General features: G+C 45.4%; 2 protein-coding genes across 3 annotated transcripts; one reads left to right on the top strand and one right to left on the bottom strand.

The window, feature by feature from the left end:
• Positions 1-2564: 2564 nt before the first annotated feature.
• Positions 2565-7001, top strand: LOC125511374 (protein CHAPERONE-LIKE PROTEIN OF POR1, chloroplastic). Its single transcript, XM_048676728.1, has 3 exons — positions 2565-2998; positions 3847-4201; positions 6629-7001. The coding sequence occupies exons 1-3, from the start codon at positions 2690-2692 to the stop codon at positions 6802-6804; spliced, it is 840 nt and encodes a 279-aa protein (XP_048532685.1). The 5' UTR covers positions 2565-2689; the 3' UTR covers positions 6805-7001.
• A 1226-nt stretch (positions 7002-8227) lies between these two features.
• LOC125511373 (probable protein phosphatase 2C 28) lies at positions 8228-12369 on the bottom strand. 2 transcript variants are annotated; one of them, XM_048676727.1, is made up of 5 exons: positions 12216-12369; positions 11161-11538; positions 10306-10673; positions 9398-9634; positions 8228-8800 (listed from the first exon to the last, which is right to left on the bottom strand). In XM_048676727.1, the coding sequence occupies exons 2-5, from the start codon at positions 11480-11482 to the stop codon at positions 8528-8530; spliced, it is 1200 nt and encodes a 399-aa protein (XP_048532684.1). In that variant the 5' UTR covers positions 11483-11538; positions 12216-12369; the 3' UTR covers positions 8228-8527. The 2 variants fall into 2 exon arrangements, with proteins under 2 accessions (XP_048532684.1, XP_048532683.1); XM_048676726.1 differs by having other exon boundaries at positions 11720-12364.
• Between the last annotated feature and the right edge of the window lie 689 nt (positions 12370-13058).

The following is a 13058-nucleotide window of genomic DNA, read 5'->3' as shown; positions in this document are numbered from 1 at the left end:
CCCCTTTCCTTCCTCTCTCCCACTCCTTCCTTCCCCTCCTAGTAGGAATAGGAAAGGAGGAATCCTACTCCTACTAGGAGGAGGATTCCTCCCCTCCTTGGCGCGCCCTAGGGCCGGCCGACCTCCCCCTTGCTCCTTTATATACGGGGGCAGGGGGCACCCTAGAAGACACAACAGACAACTGTCGTAGCCGTGTGCGGTGCCCTCCTCCACCATAATCCACCTCGGTCATATCGTCGTAGTGCTTAGGCGAAGCCCTGCACCGGTAACTTTATCATCACCGTCATCACGCCATCGTGCTGACGAAGCTCTCCCTCGACACTCAGCTGGATCGAGAGTTCGTGGGACGTCACCGAGCCGAACGTGTGCAGATCGCGGAGGTGTCGTATTTTCGGTACTAGGATCGGTCGGATCGTGAAGACGTACGACTGCATCATCCGCATTGTCATAACGCTTCCGCTTACGTTCTACGAGGGTACGTGGACTACACTCTCCCCTCTCAGTGCTATGAATCACCATGATAGATCTTGCGTGTGCGTAGGAATTTTTTTGAAATTACTGCGTTCCCCAACACTTCTTGCCGCATTCCGTAACATTTCGATAGCCTTTTCCGCAGTTCTTTTGTGGCCTTTAGTTTTAGCGAATCGCTTGGCAAATAATTTTATAAATACCCCCTACTAGGGTAAGGCGGAAGTTTGTAACCATCCTATCTAGTAATTGTAACAAAAATATGAAAACCTTATACCAACCGTGCAAGCTATGGATTTAGTTTGGCTCCAACAATTAAGCATGTGGGCTAACACGTGGATCTGTGTATTATACCAGTGTCAGTTCATTAAAAGCGGATATTACAAGATGAGGCAACATATAAAATTATGTCGAAAAACCTAACGAGTGTAGACGTTGTAATGTTTGGCTCTAGAGGTGACATATATGCTTGAAGTGTTTGGTGTCCATAGAATGTGATTCGAGGGTATCCCTTTGCATGTTGTGCACTTTAGGTATACGTTTGAACCAACTTTCTCCAGGAATAATATGGACAACTAGGTATCTTCTATCAAGTAGCACAGAATTTTGGTTATTGTCGTGTTGTCCTTTACAAAGGCTTTCGCTGTTTCAATAGATGTTGCCTCGTAAACGGGTATACATGTCAAGTCACCTTTTCTTACAATAGCGACGAGGTTGGAGAAATAACTCGTGCGCCTTATGTGGGTGTGTTAGGTAACATAATAATAACAGAAAAAGACATTAGAACTCATATGTTACATGCCTTGGAAAGGGAAAAAACATGTGCTTTCACACTTCTTAATTTCATTTTTTTTGTTTTGCAAGGTTGTGTTACTCATTCTATAGTCTATAGTTGCCTCAAAAGGAGATAGCCACATGAATGTTGCCTCAAAGGGCTCCAAAGTCAAGATTACCCAGAAAGTGCACAAGCTTAGATTGTATATTAGAGGTAGTACCACATTTAGTTTTTTTATTAATTTTTTCTTGACCTGCCAAAAGGTTGTGTAAAATGAGAAAATCTTCTCATACACAACTCCCACCGTCATACATTTTGCGCCAAAAAGCATGTTGTTTCTTGAAACACCAACGATGGACATGACAAAGAATCATACACATAAACCATCTACTATAAAACTAAAAATATGCGCCATCGTAGAAAGGAAAATAAAAGGGACAAGACACTATGTTATATCTTGGTACTCAATTAAGCATATTAGTTGATAAATATATACGCATGTTATATTAGGCGACAAACAAAGTTACATAAGATATACTCCCCTAACAAAAATATATGACGTTTTTGCAGTTCAAATTGAACTACAAAAACGCCATATACTTTGATATAGAGGTAAAAACTGCTTGTGTGTGGGGGGGGGGGGAGGGGGGGGTTTACAATGGACTCCTCCATTCCCGTTAATGAAACTCAATATGTACATTGCATCAAAGCACACATGTTTCTCCCTAGCAGAGTGCTAAAAAACACCAAAAAAGAACATTGAACAACCATGAACCACACGTGCAGCACGTTGAGTCGTTTTACCACAAAACCTATCCAATCATTTGATCTTCAACGTATTCAAGCCTATCCACACGCGCGATCGTAGACCTCCTTGCCGCATTCCGCAACCGCCTTTCCACGGTACTTTTTGTGGCCTTTGGTTTCAGCGAATAGCTTGACAAATAATTTTATAAATACCCCCCTAGAGTAAGGGGGAAGTTTGTAACCATCCTGCCTTGTATTACTACCTATGATGACTTTTATTAGTCCATAAATCTGCCCTCCTTCAGGCCTCCAATTTTGCCGTCTCAGCAAAACGACATGATATTATGGGACGAAGCGAGTATTATAATATAAAAACCCCTAAAAAGGAAATATAATGTACAAAAGAAAAAAAAGTTAATTGTCACAGATTTCGTGACTTTGAAATGATACCAACAAAATCAATCTTTATCCGAATAAATCTTCTTTTCGAAGCTTATCCGCCTCCTAGAAAAAGAATCCTCAGATTGTGTCCGAAAGCCCCCGACCCGAAGCCGTAGAAATTGGCGGCCGGACGGCCAAAATCATCATCACCCATTAAAAAAAATCTCAACGGTGGCATCCATCAGCTCCGCGGACAGCAGAAGCCGACGCGCACAGGCAGCAGCGCCAGACCACGCGAGCGCAGCCAAAGGAAGGAAAATGGCCACGGCCCTCTCCCTCGGCGGTGCCGGCGCCGGCGCCGCCGGCCACCTCCTCCGCAGGCGCCCCGCCTCCGTGGCCAGGTGCTGCGCCGCGCCCCGCCGCAGCTCCCCCTCGCGCCGCCGGGCCCCGACGCGGCGCCTGGCCGCCTCGCGCGCGGACGACTCCTCGCCGGCGCCCTTCGAGATGACGGTGGAGGGCGCGCTCAAGCTGCTCGGCGTCGCCGAGGGCGCCTCCTTCGACGAGATCCTCCGCGCCAAGAAGGCCGTCGTCGCCTCCTGCAAGGACGACCCGGACGCCGTCGCCCAGGTCCCTCCCCCCCCCCCCCCCCCCCCCAAACTTCTCCTCCACTCCACACCGTCCCCTCTCAACGCTCGCTTGCTGTTCAAGTGAATCCATCTTTGAAAGCATGCTTCGATTGTCCCCACAAGCTTGCTAATTTAGGACGACAAAGCCGCCTCAATCATCAAATTGGTAATGCAAGAATAGCTTTGTATATTATCTTTCAATATTTTGAAACAAAATCAGGTTATAATCTAGTACTTCCGTACACAGCGAAGAAAAGCGGAGACCTGATCATCACTAATTTGGGCAGATTATTGGCGCACAGTTGTTCCCATGTGATGAATCGAGGCTGCTAAAATATGCTGCTTTTGGCATTAAGTGCGTTAGCTTATAGTGGTAGCACTATTTGTATATCCATGGATGGGCCATGGTGGAGGCGATCATATATGCATATCATATCAATATATCATGTGCTGTCAACTTTGGACCAGTGACTTGGCTTGGCCCGTAGGAAGGGAAGGAGTGTAAATTTCTGTTTCTTCATTTCGACAAGTTACCACTGCCCGGTTTTTCTAAGCAATTTCGTGTGGATTTTTGTCCTTTGTAATAATAACCTTTCTTGTTCCAGCGAACTAGCTGTAATTTGTTCTTGTTTGCTTGTGCAACTTGTCTTCCTGATAAGTACTCTTGCTTGCGCCCATGCCCAATCTTTCAACTGTCTGTTTCAAGACTGAACTGGGGCTCTTAAAAGAAACAACAGGATCCTAAGTTGCTGGCAGCATCAATCATTGATGTTTTAACATATTTTGTTGCACCCGGTATCAAAGGCGTCCCGGATGCGTTGTTTGACTCCGTTTCATGTTTCATTTCAGGTCGAGGTTGCCTATGACATGCTGCTAATGCAGAGCTTATCGCGCCGGAGGGCTGGCAAGGTTGTCGATAGCAGCGTCCGCTACGCCGATGTGAAACCTGTCAAGACTGCAGGAACAGCACCGCAATGGATGCAGTCAGCCATGAAGAACGTGCCTCTCACATTGGAGGCCCCAGCTTCGAGCAGCTTGGGCATCCAGTCGTCCATTTATGGTGCGCTGATGGTTTTCACATATGCTAGTGGAACCTCTACGTCTTTACCATCAGCGTACACTAGCCCTGATGTGCCTGGATTTATCCTAGCAACAGGATTCGGTGCTTCATTGTATTTTCTGTCCAAGAAAAACATGAACTTAGGTAAATTCTTCCACCAGTTTGTTATCGCTATTTTTTATAATATATCTACTCTGATGCTCTACATTTGGTACGGTTCGAACATGTTCTTAGTTTCTGTTCAACACTCTGTCTCTGGCTTCTGCATAAAAAACATGGAAACACTACTACAAACTACTCCTCTGTAAACTAATATAAGACTTTCTAGATCACTACTTTAGAGGTGAACTAATATAAGACTTTTTAGACCACTACTTTAGTGATCTAGAAAGTCTCTAAAAAGTCTTATATTAGTTTACAGAGGTAGTAGTTTTGAAGTTACAATACAACCTATATCACCAGTGGTGTTATCAGTTGCACAACCAACAAGATAAGGCTAGTTCTGCTCACCTGGGCGCATTAATTATTTAATTAAAGCATCTAGTGTTGTTATATCTGTAGCCTTAACTGTTATCTTGCCTTTAGAAGCAGTATTGTCATGGTAGTTTTCTTAGTAGCTGATTTTCTTCCTTATATATTTGCTCAGTTTACTTTCAGTAAAAGAACAACATTAGAAGCATGGAATGAAAATGCAATCCAAAAAAAGGACAGAACAAAGAAAATAAGAGGCACTTGTATGCTAAGAAAGGCCCCTGCTCCAGTGCCAATTAATCCGTGTTGGCTGTAAGGATGAGTAGCAGAGATTGCTTGCATTGCATGAACTCATGCTGGCTACAGGGGTGGTTGGTATTGTTGTTATAGACTCATAGTTCGATGCTTTTACGTCTCTTGCACATCAGCTTTTTAGACTAGGTCAGCAGTTTCCCAAGATTGCATTGTTGTTGTGTAGTGCGCGCCTTGGCATTGTATTGCATGCTTTTTTAGACTAGGTCAGCAGTTTCCCAAAATTTCATTGTTGTCGTATAGTGCGCGCCTTGGCATTGTATTGCATAATTAAACCTGGTTCAAAGAGATCAATACCGTGCAGTGCTGAAAGTCTGTGTGAACTTCAAACGGATACATTGTGAAGCAAATTCAGTTATTCGGCTATTGTAGCAACAAACAAATTGTGTCCCTGTGCAAACTTTTTGAGTAAAAACATAACATGTCAAAACATGCCATGCAGCAATTTTACTCTTGGATGTCCTGTCTACAAAGTTGCTAGTGAATAAAACATGTATGGATCTGGCTGGCTGGCATAAGTCCACAAACCTCCAACCGGCTTTTGTGTTTGTATTGCATATGGATTATATTTTGTAGTCTTTAGGTGAAAATTAAACTTGGTTCAAAGAGACAAATACTCAGCGGTGCTGAAAGTTCTACATTGTCAATCAAATTTAGCTATCGTAGCAACAAAAAAAATTTATTCTGTACACGCTTCTTGAGTGAGAGTAGTACTAGGATGGGTGACCTCCTGGGAAGTCCTCGTGAAAGGGTTTCATATCTAAGGGTTGTGATAGGCTTGGCGAGCCAACATAAAAACTAGCCAGTCTTTGGGGTATGAAACCCATTTGGGCGAGAGTAGTACTAGGATGGGCGACCTCCTGGGAAGTCCTCGTGAAAGGGTTTCATATCTAGCCTACTCCAACTTGTTTGGGATAAAAGGCTTCATAAGTAAGTAAGTAAGTAAGTACACGCTTCTTGAGTGAGAAGATAACATGTCAAAACAGCGATTTGTTGCTTCAGAGTAGATCTGTAGGTAAGAACGTTAGAGATCCACAATCCTGTATGATTGTAGGTTATATTCTCTCATAGTCTCGTGTGATTACGGGATTGTTGTCATAGTTCGATGCTTGTATGTCTCATGCAACATCACCTTTTTAGTTTAGGTCAGCGGTTTCCCAAGATTACATTGTTGTCGTGTAGTGCGTTCCTTCACATTGCATTGCATGTGGACTAGCTTTAGGATTTAGGTGAAAAGAAAAAAACTTGGTTGAAGAGATAGATGTTGTCTAGTGCTGAAAGTTTTGTGTGAACTTCAGAGAAATACACTGCAAGCAACTTCAGTTATTCAGCTGTTGTAGCAACAAACGAACTGTGTCCTGTACACACTTTTTGAGTGAAAACATAACATGTCAAAACAGTGATTTGTTACTTGAGAGTACATCTGAAGATAAGAAAGCCCAGGGATCCACAATCATACACGGTTGTAGGGTTATAATCTCTCGTATGATTTTGACAAGGGGTTCTTAGATATCTACTGTCATTGGCTTTTATGCCAATCATACATGGAGCTATTTATCTCTTTACTACCTTAGGTCTTGGATATGCTGTCTTTAAACACGTATGGATCTATCTGGCTGACACAAGTCCACAAACCTCCAACCTGCTTTTGTGTTTGTTATGGCACTGCTTAATTGTGGGAGGAAACCTTGCCCAATGTCCTGTACCTTGATTACTGCTACTCTTGTGCCAACCTTCCTGCTTCGATTTGGAACGAAATGAATGCCTCTGTGGTCCTTGTTCATGCAGGTAAGGCCGCATTGATCACCGTCGGGGGGCTGGCAGTCGGTGCGACGGTCGGGTCCGGCGTGGAGAGCTGGCTGCAGGTTGACATTGTGCCCTTCCTGGGCATCCACTCCCCCGCGGTCGTCGTCACCGAATTCATTCTCTTCTCGCAATTGTTGGTGTCGCTGTTCGTTAGGTAGGGTCTGTGGGCAAGCTAAGCTGTCAGCTGGCCTTGTAACTGACTGAAAAATGGTGCATCTTTTCCCCAGAAGATGCAAAAAGCAGCTGTGTATAGCAAAAACAGTACTACAGCGGGGATCTAAGTCCCTTGTACTTCAATCATCACTTGTATCTAGCCTTTTTCTCCATTGTCCAACCCGATTTCATTTGTCGGTTTCTTCGCCCTTGTTTGGAAATTGTGGTGTGGACTGTGAAGTTTGTTTTCGATAAAGGACACTTTATTATTACTTAAAAGGTTTAAGCATTACACCTGGCATCTGCATAGCTGAGATGCACACGGCCAAAATCAAGTCCAAGTTTCAAAAAAATCGAATAAGGCGGGATACAAGCAATCATGTGAAGACTGTATAACGCCCAAGACTCTGAAGTTTGTACTTGCTCACAAACCACATCATGAATCCTAGGCTGAAAACTCGGCCTTGCACTGAGCTTTGCATGCAGCTGAAGGTTTTCAATATGTGGATCAGTAAGATTCAGGCTTTCTTTGGTTCATAGGATAGGAATTTCATAGAAATAGGAAAATCATAGAAAGTGGGATGACATGCATGTCAATTCCTATAAAGAAAGAGATATCATTTGGTGCATAGGATAGGATTTTTTCCATTGAGTCTAGGCTAATGTTTTTTTCCTCCAAAACGTGAAGGATTGATTCCTATCCTACATAGGAATAGGAATCCATTCCTACAAACCAAAGGGCTTCAAAAAAAAATTTCCTTTGCAAATCCTATCCTATAGAATTCCTACAAAAATCCTACAAACCAAAGGAGGCCTCAAAGGAAGAACAACTTGCGAAGATTTCGATCGTCGAATTTCGGGCGAAGTCGGATGGCACCCAAGTTTTGTTTCTCAATTTTCAACCTGTGAAATTTATGCAGAACTTGCTCGATTGCGTTGTTTTTATCTGTGAAATGACAAGCTGCTTGTCAGCTACTCCCTCCGCCCCATAATATAAGAGTGTTTTGTGTAAAACGCTCACAAAAACGCTCTTATATTATGGGACGGAGGGACTAATTTATTCTACCGCCACTCCAGTAAAATTCAAAGCCCCATGAGAGAGACAATTGGGCCGTTTGATGCCCAGGCTATGGGTGTGATCCAAGCTAAACTTAATTCTGTTGGACGACTGTCCCAACTGGCAATCTGATCAAGTTCAGAGCACCGCACCACACGTGCTCCCCCAGGGCCAGAATCCACGTTGATATCCTTCTCATGTGGTCATGTCGGCACCAAACCATTGGCCTACCTTGCTCACCCAGATACAGAGAGTCCAAGTTCATTCCATTTCATAATGAATCTGCTGCAAATAATTGGAGGCACCCCTTGTCTTGACCCAACAGAGTCAGTCAAGCCAGGCACCCGGTTTTCGACGGCGAAAACAAGAGATGGAAGAAGACGGACTATTGCGAAAAGAGACGGCGATGTTCCGGACAAATTTACAGCCACCTTGTTCTCCTCTCTCATTGGAGAGGAGAAAAGGGATAGGTAAAAGAACAAAGGGGAGGAGGCGGAGGGGGCGAAAAGCATCGCTAATGGTGGTGATCTAACATTATACCTTGCTATCAGTACGCTAATTTAATTACCCGGGTGGAGCCTGAGCAGTTTCACAGCAGCAGGAAGCACTCTCTCTGCAGATGCTCTCGTCATAGAGTTTCTCTTCTCGGCGCGGCGGCTTCTTCCCCTTCTTCAGTAGGTGCTGCTCACCATGGTGGGGGCCGAGAAAGGCGCGAGGGAGTTGGCGGGGACGCTCACGCCGCCCCCTCGCACCGACACCGGCGGGCTCTTGCTCCACCCCGCCCTGCTCACCGCGCTCGCGTCCAGGAACACCACGACCACCGTTATGTCGTCATGGAAATGCCGCCGCACCCCACGCTCGATCTTCTTCAGGTCCGAGTATCTCATCTCCCTCTTCTTGGCCGCCTCTTGCATCGCGGCTTTCACTAGCTTTCGAGCGATCCCCTGGTGAAAAAGAAAAAGCATAATTTTCAGGAATGGGCGAAAATGATCTCATGCCAGAAGTAGGCTTGATTTTGACAATACAGCAGCCTAGGGATGACATGCAACTTGAGGGTTTTTTAACGGTATGTTGCTTGAAATACTATTTAGAGCTTAGACTAGGAAAACAACTTTAAGTGGAGAAGTGGTAAATACTCCCTGCCAATTGAAAGCACAAGCATCCACAAGTGCATAACTTAGATTATACTTGCTTGAAATAGCGCCTAGAGTTTAAAATAGCAAAACAACTTTGAGTAGAGAAGGGGTAACATACTCTCTACTAGTAAGTGATTGAAAACCCAAGCATCCAGATAAAGTGCAGAACTTAGGCTACACTTGCTTGAACTTATAGTAGTTTAAAATAGCAAAACAACTTTTAGTCCCACCCACACAAACAAATAAAGGCATTAAGAATATGCGTATATTTCCTACATGCTGGTCATATATTTAATGAATTGGACAGGTAGTGAGCCTCGAAAGGAATTTTGGATTTGAATCATGGAAAATTTTTCTTTAGGGATGAAATCCATAGAGATCGGAGAGTGGGAGAAGAACGCATACATTACGAGGGTTACTTTGGACAAGGTCAACTGCTTCCTGATTGCTGAGGTGCTCCCATAGCCCGTCAGAAGCAAATATAACAAACTGATCACTCGGTTGTATTTGGTGAACAGCAATCGCAGGTTCAGAACTAAGAATTGGCTTCTTGAAGGTTTCCCGGAGCCGAAACTTGCTATGTAGAGGTGATCTGTTATACTCTGGTCTTTTCAGATATACATCTCCGATAGATCTTGAGATCTGCAGAATATTACCTCACCTCATAAGTTACAATTGAAGAAAAACAGTAGTAGAGCACCCCAACTGTATGTATACCAGTATATATAATCCAGAAGAGAAAATTTACAGGAGCCTATAGACTGCTGTGTACACAAAGTAATAATATGTCATGACTAAAATCCCGACTTGCAATAACTGATGGTGTTGATTAGCTCAAAAGTTAAGCGTGAAAATGACGATGACCATGGGTGACTGTAGAATGAATCACTTCCTCCTGCCTCTTGCTGGCACGCTTCTGTTATACAGAAAGCATGAACATCAATCTAGCATAGTCATATGGGACAACAAGAGGCCCCAGTCATAAAGACGGCAATTATACAGCACCAAATCTTACCACACATTTATTTTTAGATATAGGAAAAGCATGTTATATTATGATGATGCAACCATATTTAGTGCAGGCACTTTGGCTCTGAGAACGATTGACTTACCTAATACCTAACTTGAAACAAATAGCGCAGATGCACAAGTAATTATCCATACTCCGGAACGGAAAAAATAAGTGGAATTGTGATGAGATGGACAGATGATGTAACTGCCGCGAAGACTTCTAACAACAAATTAATAATTATCTAGGCAGGTCTAAATCTGAGAGTGATCTTATGCGCCTCACGGTACAGAATTTCGGTTACCTGGATGAGGCCCTTCACACGCCAAACGTTGTGTTTCAGAACCACGATTTGTGGATCATGAGGGTGTGATGACTGTAGCTCCTGCCTAACTTCCTCATAGCACGCGTTGTGCTCTGCCGATAACTGCATGGCCACAACCTGACCGGTCGCCTTGACAAGCCTTCCGAGAACCGCACGCGAGTCACCGGCGTTTGCGATGTAGAGAGTTCCGGAGCAAATCACGCCGACCAGGCAGCAAGAGCCCACTGCTGCGATCTGAGGCTTCATAGACCATTCCTTGCTGACTACGGAAAGGAAGCCGTCCTCGGTTGCTTGGAAGGCTTTCCGGATCACATCGGCCGACATGCACTTGTGCTCGGTTGCAAATCCTGGAAAAGGAGATTGTTTATCATGCACTGACACTAACAAGGCTAACAATGAGTAAGAAACAGCCCCCAGAAACAGAAAACAATTAAGTAGTGGAGTATAACAGAACAATGTCACCATCAACAGAAGACATAAGCAGCTAGAAGAGATGAATTTATTCTTTGTGAGATAGTATAATACTAGCTCACTGCCGGTGACCACGCCATGTGTGATGCAAGCTTAGAAACAAGTCTACTGAACCTGCAATATTTTCTTCTTCTGATGATGATGATGTTACAGCAATGAGTGCCAAAGCTATGACAGACAGCCCTTCCTTTTTTTTATGAGAAAAATCAGCATGATTATTATCACAATCATGCTCGCAAGAATTGCAAAAGCATGAACATCATAAGTTGGCATTTGATGATTTCATCATCAGTGGCGTGGCGCCTCCCAAACTTAAAAAGAGATTAGCAGATGGGGATTTTGGGATGGGGCATTGGGGCTTACTTCTGAGATGGTGGAACATGTTGTCATTGATGAAGCGGGAGGTCTCCGGGCCGCCATGGCCGTCATAGACGCCGACGAAGGTGCCCTGCGGGCCGGGGTCGGCCATGGAGAGCGAGCCGGACTCCACCTGGCTCTGGTCCTCCAGCAGGTTGTTGGCCTGCACCACCGCCATGGAGAAGTCGCCGGTGGCCGCCTGGCCGGCGTCCTTGTACCACAGCAGCCCGTCCTGGCGGCCGGCGGCGTCCGAGCCCTTCTTGCCCCGCCGCCCGGCCCGGGACCGCGCGCCCCAGCACGACCTGAAGTAGTCCATCACCGCCGCCATCACGCCCTCTCCCCGCAGCTCCTCGCCGGCATCCCCGGCCTCCGTGTCCCCGCCGCCTGCAACCAAACAGAATCATCAGTACCGCGGGTCAAGATCAAAAATTCCCCTCTCAGCAACCGGATCGCGGCCAAGGATCAATCAATCAACCAAGAAGCCGCGTCAATCCCCGCCACCCAGAATCGCCCGGCGCAGAGCGCCGAATCAGATCGAGAGAAAGAAAGACACGAGGCCCCTCACCTTTTCCCCCCTCTCTCCGTCCAAGCCCAAGAACTCCCCGCCGGGTTCGTGCTGGGATTCTTGGAATCTACTCAGATCTGGCGCGGGCGGGCACGAGCTCGGGCGCACGAACAGCGAGGGTTGGGTGGACTGGACGGACCGGCGGCCGCGCTCCAGGATCAAAGAGAAGAGAATCAAGCAAGCAAGGAGCTTGACAGAAAGGAAAAAATCCCCTCCCCGGCCGCCTCGCCGCAGGCCTGCTGCTTTGCTTTTCTCCCGGTGATTGAGCACTCGCTGGAAGTGGAAGTAACAGCTCAGAGGCAGAGTGGTCTCTCCTCCTCTCTTGTGAGTTGTGAAGCCACACCCAAGCCAACCCCAGCCTACTGCTACTAGCACTAGTACCAAGACCCAGGGGAGCGAGCGGGGGCAGGAAACCGAGGGGGCAGAGAAGCCATTAAAAGAAGAGCAAGAGGGGGGAGAGGAGGCCAGGGCCAGCAAGGCAGAGATGGGCTCCTACCAATCCTGATTCTTGTCACTGGTTTGTGGTGCTGTGGACTGCTGCAGGTGCAGGGCTATGTGTGCTCCCTCGACCCCGCTCGACTCAGTTCAGTTCACTTCCCCTTCTTCCTCCCTCCCACCTCACCTCACCTCGCCTCACCTGCCATGGGTGAAAACTGAAAACTGGAAAGAAAGAGAGCATCTTTTTATAGCAGGGGCGGTCGTCTCTGTTTGCAGAAAAGGATGGCCATATAATTTATTACTAATCCTCATCACACCAGTAATTATTTTGCATTGAATTGGCACCACTGTTTTGGAATCCCCCGTTCCCACTGCTGTTTCTTGATGGTGGTTTGCTGCTACTCCAATCTTCTCCTCATTGAATTGATAAGCTTTTGCTTTCCTAATACTCGCTTCGGCCCATTGTATTAAAAAAAAGTCTTAAATTATGGGATTGCCGAAGTATTCTAGTACTACTACCATCTCCTTTTCGGTTTATAGGCCTCAATTCAAAAATCTCACCAACCAAGATAGATAACGAGTGATGGAATATTGTTTTTAGTTTGCAAAAGAACGCAATCAATGTGCCCGTTTTCTTCACAAAATTGTGTTTTCAATGCGTTGGTTACAATGCATGCATGAATAAAATAAATGCATTGGTCAATTTTTCTCGCATGCAATGATTTAATGCACCTTGAAATTCGAGCCTGTGATGGGGAACAATTAAATTGAGATTTATTAAATGAAAAATATAAAATTTTGAGATAGGATATATAAACGGGAAAGGAGGGAGCCACAATGTTCATACACATGAGAGGGAATGAGACAGAGAGGATCTTGGACATCAGTTTAAAAAAAAAGA

This window comes from Triticum urartu, chromosome 5 (assembly GCF_003073215.2).
Source record: "Triticum urartu cultivar G1812 chromosome 5, Tu2.1, whole genome shotgun sequence".
NCBI classification, from domain to species: domain Eukaryota; kingdom Viridiplantae; phylum Streptophyta; class Magnoliopsida; order Poales; family Poaceae; genus Triticum; species Triticum urartu.
The sequence above is the reverse complement of the archived record's forward strand: the minus strand, read 5'-3'. Positions and strand labels throughout refer to the sequence as shown.